The sequence below is a fragment of the Eurypyga helias genome, unplaced genomic scaffold (genome assembly GCF_000690775.1).
Source record: "Eurypyga helias isolate BGI_N326 unplaced genomic scaffold, ASM69077v1 scaffold36770, whole genome shotgun sequence".
Classification (NCBI taxonomy): domain Eukaryota; kingdom Metazoa; phylum Chordata; class Aves; order Eurypygiformes; family Eurypygidae; genus Eurypyga; species Eurypyga helias.
In genome coordinates, this window is record NW_010226928.1 from 431 (window position 1) to 9260 (window position 8830).

The window sequence follows — 8830 nt, forward strand, 5'->3', positions numbered from 1 at the left end:
CGCAGCTAAGCAGGGTTTTAGCCCAGGCCAGGCCCGGGTGATCCAGCCGCAGCTAAGCAGGGTCTTAACCCAGGCCAGCCCCGGGGGACGCGCCCCGCACACCGTCTAGAGGGAGAGCGCCACCTCCCGACGTTTTGTCCCCAGCATTCCAAGATAGAAACGGGTTAGAGATGAGTTTTGCGGGTCCTTTTCTCCCCCATCCAGCGTTTCGTCAGGCAGCAACCATGGCTTCAATGAACCAACCCAAGCCTGGCACTGGCTGCCAAGCCAAAGCAGGCACGTGCCCAGCACCTCCAGCAAGGACACCCTTCCTCCAGGACAAATTTCTGCTTAGGCGACTAAAAACCCCCCTGTGCTGCCACTTCCAAATACATCCACCAGCTCCCCAGGAGCCCTCAGCACAGGGTTTCACCGGGTGCATTCAGATCGTCACCAAGGCAGCACGCAGCTCGCTGGGGATGCTCGCCCCCAACACCTCGCTGTCTGCCCCAGCAATCCCAGTTCACCCCCAAGCACCCAACTGGTTTGACGGAAGCAGCAGTAGCAGCCGGGCGCTCACTGGGGATCAGCAGGACCACCTCATTTGCCCCAAAGGGCAGGAACACCTCGGCCTTGAGAGCAGCTCAGAAAACCGTGGGCTCCGAGGTTGGAAATTCCACCTGCCTGCATTGGGGGAACACCAATTTGAAGCTGGTGGAGAAAATAAAAGCCAAACCAGGGGGTGAGAGCGCTCCTGTTACACTTGGCTGAGACCAGGCAGCAGGTTCAGGCGCTAACAGAGAGCCAGCCAGCCTGTGCAGCCAGAGTCTGGTTTCCAGGGAAACAAGGTAAATGTTTTCCCTCCTTCTCACCACCTTTTAACTCTTAGAAGGTTCTCAGGCGTCACCACAGGAAATACTCTCCACATGCCCTTTTCACTGTTTCAGTTGGAGCAAACTGCATCAGACAGGTCCACCTTCAGGGCAGCGCTACACCCCGGAGTAGCCGGGGAGCTGCTGCCATCCCGCTGACCGTACTTGGAGGGAGGGCAGAGCACGCCAGCGCAGCGATCTAAATTTACACCAGCCAGGGCCCGCAGCGCCGTGATCTCACCCTGCACCGACGCTGCCTTCCTTGGCCAGGCAGCCTCTGTGCCGCAGCAGCTCTCCGGCTGGGGCTGCACACGGAGGCAATTCCCGCGCCCGGGCGAAAATAAGCCGCCTCTGCCCATCACCGGGCTGGGCGGACTAGTTCCCAAGGATGCTGGGTGTTTTGAGCCATGCAGTAACGCACTGGCAGCTCTCCCACCCAGGGGGAGGGTGGGATGCAGGAGCATGTGTGTGTGTGTCCCACAAGGCAGGGCAGGAATGGGAAATGGATTCAGGAATAGGGAGGCAGGGGTTCTTCAACAAGCTGCATTTGCGAACAGCCTGCAGGTTACATCCCCTCGGGCATACGGAAACTGCAGGGTTTCCATGGCAACAGCCAGCATCGGCCGCCTACCTAAAACAGAGTGCTGGTTCAAGGGTCTGAAGCAGTTCGGTGACGAAGCTTGACTCAAGGGAGCTCTCTAGCTGCCACGCAGAGGATTAGCACGTGGAGTGATACCTCAGCCACTGCCGACAGGCTGAGGGCTCCTGCTGCTTCACTGCTCCACACAAGCACAGGAGCCTTGCTCTGCCACAAAATCCGCCCTGACGCCAGCCACAACACCCTCCTCCTCACCATGGGCCCCTGCTGCAAGTCGGGTGCTCGTCAACGTGAGCCTCGCTTGCTGCTGCTGCAGCGGGTGCCACGCGCCAGGCCTGCAGCGAGCACCAGCCTTCACCCAGCTACGTACGAACCAAGAGCCAAACTCCCATTTCTCTAAAACATTTATTTTCTGGTCCATGAGCACACAGGCTACGGGACCGTTCCCACATTACGCTGCCTCCTCTTTCGCAATTCGGTCTTTCTTGAGCGGTCCCTGAAAGAAGAACAAACAATGCAGACAACGCACCAAAGGCCCCACCACACCCCAGTTACACCGCCGCACGGTCCCCTCTTGCTGCAAAGGCGTTCAGGCACAAAGCACTCCGAATGCTGCAGCCCGCTGGAAATCCCAAGTCCCATCCCCACAGCTACGGGTTTTGGGGGAAAGCTGCAATGCCTTCTCCCGTGTGAGTGACAAGACATGCTGGTGCCACCTTGTGGGGAAGCTCCCGCGCAGCCCCCAGGCAGACGAGCCGCTCTGACACAGCAAGGGGCCCAGCCCTCAGGATTCCCAAATGGAGAATGCCACCCCGGCCGGGCACAGGGCCGCTCCCCCACGGGTGTCAAACACTGCCCAGTGCTTCCTCCACCCCTCCTCACTGATCGGCTTGTGCCCAAACGCAGCAACACCCCGCAGGCATCCCGCTGTCACTGGGGGAGCCCTGCTGCAAAACCAGGCCAGGAGGGTGACCCCTCCCTCACACCGTTTCACAGAAGTTTTGGCCCTGCGGCAGCCCAAAGGCGCAGCCATCAACCACCACAAGCTGAAAGACCAACCCAGAGATGCACAACAGGAAGCTGCCAGCTTCAGGGAGCGCCCTTACCATGAAAGCCTTCTTCTCCTCAGCCGTCTGGAAGCGGCCATGGCCAAACTTGGAGGTCGTGTCAATGAACTTCAAGTCAATCTTCTCCAGGGCCCGGCGCTTGGTCTGCACAAGCAGGGACTGGGAGAGAGAGGCCAGGTGAGTATGCAGCAGCACGCTCCCAGCCGGCCAGCGTGCTGGCTGCCTCTCCTCACCGCCTCCATGGCCAACGCCTCCCACGTCACACCGGCCACACACCAGCTATTACGTGCGAGGAGCAGGTGCCAACGAGCCAGCTTGGCCTTCAAGGGGGATGACTGGGACTGCCGGTGTCCTTAAGAGTCCACCAGGGTTCTCAGCCCTGAAGTGTGCCACAACAGCCCCAGGCAAGGACCTCACACTACTGCATGGCCGTTCACGTGAGGCGGGGCTGTGCCCACAGGGCTTTTCTTCCCAGCTGGCTACACAAATCCCCACGGCAGCAACACCCACGCCAGAGGCGCTGCCCCGACTCAGGCCCCTCAGCAGCAGCCCGCAGTGCTCACCTTGCGCAGGGTCAGGACCCTCTTCTTGGTCCCAACAACGCAGCCCTTCAGCATGATGAAGTCATTGGTCACCTCCCCGTAGTGGACAAAGCCTCCCTGAGCAAGGAGAGATCCGTTAGCGCTCTGTGCAGCAGCAGTCACATCTGCCTGCAGCTTGGCACTTCTGGCTCTCGGCCATTCCTACATCCCCTGAAAGCCCGTTTCCAGCATTACCTTTCTCGGGTCAAGGTGCTCAGTACAGCACTTTACTTGCTGCCGTGTTGCTTTTGCCAAGAAGAGCAGCAGCAAGGCCAACACACCGGCAGAAGCTGCTCTCCCCACGGAGCTATTCCTTATTTACGAGAACCATCACTAGGTTTGCACCACCCCTCTGTACGACTGCCACGCGCCAGACGCAACCAGCAAGATACACAAGGCAATACGGAGAATGAAGCAACACGCCCTCCCACAGCACCCGAGTGTTACGTCCCGAGATCTGCGTTCATCCTGCACCTTGCACCCGGCCCGTCAACCCCACAAGACCGCAGCACGCAGGGGGACTCTCGCCACACAGCTGCCACAACTCACCAGGGGGTTAATGCTCTTGTCAGACAAGTCATAATCGGTTGACGCATTGTTTTTGATCAGCTTCCCATCCTTGATTTGGTAACCCTGGCCGATCTTGTAGATCTAAAAACGACAGGAATTTCTACTTAGCAGAAAGGAGAACGGGCCTGTCATTAGCCAAAAAGCAAACAGTTCTACCTAGGGCTGGAGAAAAATGTCTGTTGCACTTTGGAAACACGTGGACACAAGAATTCTACAGTTATCCAACATAGCAGACTATGGATACTGCACCCGAGGTTACATTCCAACAGAGCCACAGGTCCAAAGCAAAACTCCCCACCCTCTTCCCTGCCACACAGTAAGTGCCCTCAGCCAGTTCTCATTTCCCCCCAGCAGTTCCGAGACGAACCTTCTTATTGATTTCCGTCCGATGGTGATAGCCCTTCTGACCAGCCCGGGCCACGGAGAAAGCCACACGAGCAGGGTGCCAGGCGCCAATGCAGGCCACTTTGCGCAGGCCCCGGTGAGTCTTGCGGGGCAGCTTCTTGGTGTGCCAGCGGCTGGTAACACCTGGAACAGGCAGCAAACAGGGTTGCTACCTTGTCCAAACCAGAGTTTAAGCCACCCCCCAAGCTGCTGTCCCCAAACAACCAAAGGGAGGCCCTGACGCAGCACTCTGCCTCAGAACTGCCCACGCTCCCTCCCCAGCTGTCCCTGGGTTGTGTTCTCAGAAGGAAGGCAGCATGGAATGACTCCTCACAGATGTCAGGCGCTGTGCCCAGCGCTTATTCCATGGTCTCATCATTGAACTGTGACAGCAGTATGGATTTACCTCCTCAGCTCTTAGCCCACATACTTCCAAGAAACCCACGGCTAGGGCTTCCCTTAAAATCGGTATCCCAAACACAGAGAGGGGAGCTTCCATGTGTTTACCTTTGTATCCCTTGCCCTTGGTGACTCCAATGACATCTATCATCTCATCCTGGCCAAAGACGCTGGACACGGGCACCTGCTGTTCCAGCTTCTCCCGGGCCCAATCCACCTTCTCCGCAACAGTGCCACCATTCACCTGGATCTCCATCAGGTGAGACTTCTTCTGTCTCAGGGGAAGCAAACGCATCTAGGGACAAGAAGAATGAGATTCAGCTCCTGCTCACCCAAGACCGACCTGACATTAACTACCCCAGTTCTGGTCCCGGCCTAATCTGGTTTTCTAAGTAAACATAGCCTTTTCCAACGACTCAAACTTCAACATGGTGAAGTGAAAGGCCCTACATTAAGCGGAGAGGCTGTGCTGTGGCCTGAAGGACAAGTCCCATTACATGTCACCTGCAGGAACAGAGATAACTAGCATCTCTAACCCCACAGCCACCAGCCGAACTCCACCCAGGAGGGACAGGAGTAACAAGGGGCAATGGTTTCAAATGGAAAGGGGGCAGACTTAGACCAGACACGCAGTAGTATTTTATTAGAAGGCTGGTAAGACACTGGCACAGGTTGCCTGGAGAGGCTGTGGATGCTTCATCACTGCAAGTGTTCAAGGTCAGGCTGGATGGGGCTATGAGCAACTTGACCTGGTGAACGCCACTCTTGCCCACGGCAGTGGGTTGGACTAGATGATCTTTCAAGGTCCTTTCCAACCCAAACCAAGGTAGGATAAAGCCTGCTACAGTGAAGGACACTTTCCATAGGGCCACATTTAGTTACCTGTACTATATTTAGCACAGATAGACTGATACGAGTATCAGCAGCAGCTGCAACACCACCTCCGCTGTCTAGTATGGGAACAAATTCTAGTAAAATTAGCCATGTCACAACTAGACATCCTACTGCACTTACAGCCTACTCAGATTTAATTCCATCTCCCAGGAAAGCATGGCAGAGCACTGATGGCTAAGGGAGACACCACCACACCCCTCAGCCATACACCTCCTCCAGCTGCACAGCCACCAAAGCCTCTGAGTGTTTGCAGTCCCTACAGAACACAGCCCGAAATGCTGCTGAACACACCAACCCCAGCGCTGTGTTCAGCCTATTTTAATTTCTAGCTGGATTTAAGAGAGCTCAGGACTAATTAAGAGAGCCCAGGTCTACATGGCAAAGGACTCAGTCCTTTGATGCTATGTAGACCTGGGCTCTCTTAATTCTTAAGTCCTTAGCAGTATCCAGGGTACACCTGAGTCCCACTGATACTTACCTGAGTGTGCGCCATGACTCTAATAACCTGGCAGTATTTCTTCATGCTATTGAAATCTTTCTCCAACTGCTTTTTGCCCTCTTCATCTTGCCACTTCTTGCAGTATTTGGTGAAGGCCTTCTTCTTGGACTTGTGCCTTCAGGAGCAGAGCAGAGACAAGGTTTGGCTAAGCCCTTCATCAATCCCCCACAAAGTGGGGATGAGCGGAATGAGCTGCCACCTCAGCTCCTTTTGGCTCATTGCCAGCTTCTAAGGACTCTTTTTCCACTGGCAAGCGGAGCCTGGAGCTCATCAGACAGAGGCAAAGTTGCCAGAGCTGAGCGGAGCTGCCATGAATTCCAAAGCACATTATTATTCAGAGTACAGAAGACAAAAAACTGTAGAGAGATGTCAAACAGTAACAAAAAACAGATCTTTAAAGCAATTGTCAGGTGACTGCTATCTGCTTCACAACACCATAATTCCCCCCTCGCAAGCCCAGGGTATGCCCAGCAGTAAGGTCGTTACTGCAACACCCTTGAGATCACCACTGCTCTACTCTGACGCCTTCTCAGCCTGCGAAGTTCATAAACAGGCCGTAAGCTCTAGACACGCCGGAGCCACGCTCGGGCAAATGTGCGTACTTTAAATCACAACAACAGTGCCTGGAACAGTAATCAGAAGCAACACTTGTCTTCCCCTTTCCTGAGCAAACAGGGCTACAGTCAGGACTCGACACTCAGCAGCAAGTGCCAGAAGCAATTTCCTTATGTCCGCCCGTCGAAGTATCATCATGCGTAGCCTGTTACGGAGATTCCAGGCAAGAGCCAACACCATCATCCTCATGCCAAGAAGGGAGTCACCTTCCCAGCGCCACTCCTACAGCCTACCCATTATTAGCCCAGTTCATCAAGGGCAAACACTAATTGCTCAAGTCTCTTCTAAAGGCTGTACTAGCATAATTCGCAAGCCAGCAGAAAAAATAAACCACGGCATGAGATTTAAGGCAATGAGCAATAGCCCAGCTCTTACCAGTTCTTGTAGAAGCGACGCTTACACTCATCACTGATGTGCTCAGCAAAGATGGTCTTGAAGCTGCGGAGACCACGTGGAGTCTGCACGTAGCCCACGATGCCCACAATGACCATGGGAGGAGTCTCCACTATAGTGACTGCCTCAACCACCTCCTTCTTGTTCACCTCTGGACGAAGACAGAAACGGAGCACAAGTTAACACCAGTGCTGGCCGTTAACTGCCATCTGTCCTTCCGCACTCACAAATCCTTCACACGAAGGGAACATTTTTCACAAAGGCAATGACAACGCACAGTAAAACGACCAGCCCTAAGTTATAACTCAATGCCTTGCAAAAATTTAAGGCCGGCTCAGTAGGAAGCAGAGACAAAGTTCAACAGGCAAAACGGATGGCAGCGAGTAACAGAACTGCATTCAGGACTCAACAATCAGCAAAAAAACCCACCCAAAACCTATTTACTTATGCCTCCCCATTGAGAAGAGGGCATCATAAGCAGCCTGTCACAGTACAGCTAAACCAAACCATGAGGTCACTGCGCATATTAGAAACAGGGCCATTAACAAGACAGCCACTGCTAGACCCAAGTCCTGCTGCTGGACTCACACCGCAGTGGGAGGGGCTTGGGTGCTTTATATGCCACCCACTTAAGGGCTCTCAGTGCAGTGAAGTCAAGCTAGGACTAAAATCCAGAGCTACTCAGGTCATCCTTTACCACTCAAACAACTACCTCCTCTGTGAAGAGGAAACATCAGTACATACTGGATCCAGGTCTGTCGACTTCTCGGACAATGTGGGTCATGCCAGCTTTGTACCCCAAGAAGGCAGTAAGATGGACAGGCTTGCTGGGGTCATCTTTGGGAAAGCTCTTCACCTTGCCCCTGTGCCTGCTACTGCGCTTGCGGGGCAGGAAGCCCAGAGATCCATGCCTCGGAGCCGAGAACTTGCGGTGAGACTAAAGAGAGAAAACAAACATTGAGTGCTTACTACAGAGATTTACTCATACCCACCTCAGGGCCAAGGTCGACTCTTCTGGCCTTGAAACATGAAAATTCTGTGCATACAAGACATTCTGCATTCTAGAAATTCTCCTCAGTACCAGCTGTTTGCCTTCTGAAGTCCACCACAGTGTTATAAGAACATAATCCTCACACCCCAACCAGGTCCTTCCTAGATTCCCATGTCCTCTCCCTTTCAAGCTTATTTTAAGACATCACCAAGTCCCACTCTAGTCAGAGAGCCACACAAGCTGTAGTTTGGCCATAGCACACCACCAGAAGTTCAGTGCACCCCAAAAGCCTATACATGGAGAAGCACGGTGAACTTTACAATATGCTTCTGCCTATCAGTAACTTTGAAAACCAATTTTAATTAGAAAAGCTGCAATAAAACAGCATTTCAGCACCCACCTTTGAGCCAGTCTAAGGTGTTCTCCACTGCCAGCCCTGCAGCCTCTTTCTACAACCTGAGACCCAAGTAAGGCTGGGTTCTACCCAGCAAACTCCTCCGCCCATCACGAAATTACTCACATCATCTCACACCCAAACTTAAGGAATACCGTGCAGTTGAACATGGAGCTAACAACAAGTAACAAAAAAGCCTGTCTTACTTCAAAAAGGGCTTTTTGCTATGCTTATGAATCTTGTGGCAGGGCCCAGCAGAACTCAATTTTGACATCGACACACGACAAAGCTGCCTGCACAACACCTTCGCGTGTGATATAACCAAACACGGAATCTGACGTTACAGACGAAAGGCGGTGAACTACATTATTAGACTGACCCTCCCGCACCCCCCGCCATGGCCCCTCTGCACAAGCAGGAGCACACAGAGCAGTCCCGCTCTGACCGCGCTCCCGGCCCTCAAACGCGCTGTGACCTGACGGCTCGCTTCTCACTGCCGGGAGGCCTTCAGCTAAGAGTCTCATCTCTCTTCCCCAAGAAATGGGCCGCAGACCCCGCCGCGGGCTGAGCGCCCTGCTGGCACCACCCACACCC

At 54.1% G+C, this 8830-nt stretch overlaps 1 protein-coding gene across 1 annotated transcript; it reads right to left on the minus strand.

The window, feature by feature from the left end:
• Window positions 1-1839: 1839 nt before the first annotated feature.
• Window positions 1840-7788, minus strand: RPL3 (ribosomal protein L3; the record flags this gene model as incomplete). Its single annotated transcript, XM_010154874.1, has 9 exons — window positions 1840-1945; window positions 2556-2675; window positions 3080-3175; window positions 3647-3748; window positions 4035-4195; window positions 4559-4745; window positions 5823-5958; window positions 6834-7002; window positions 7596-7788. Coding segments are annotated over 9 exons (1209 nt in total), but the record flags the coding sequence as incomplete, so codon positions are not given.
• Window positions 7789-8830: the final 1042 nt, after the last annotated feature.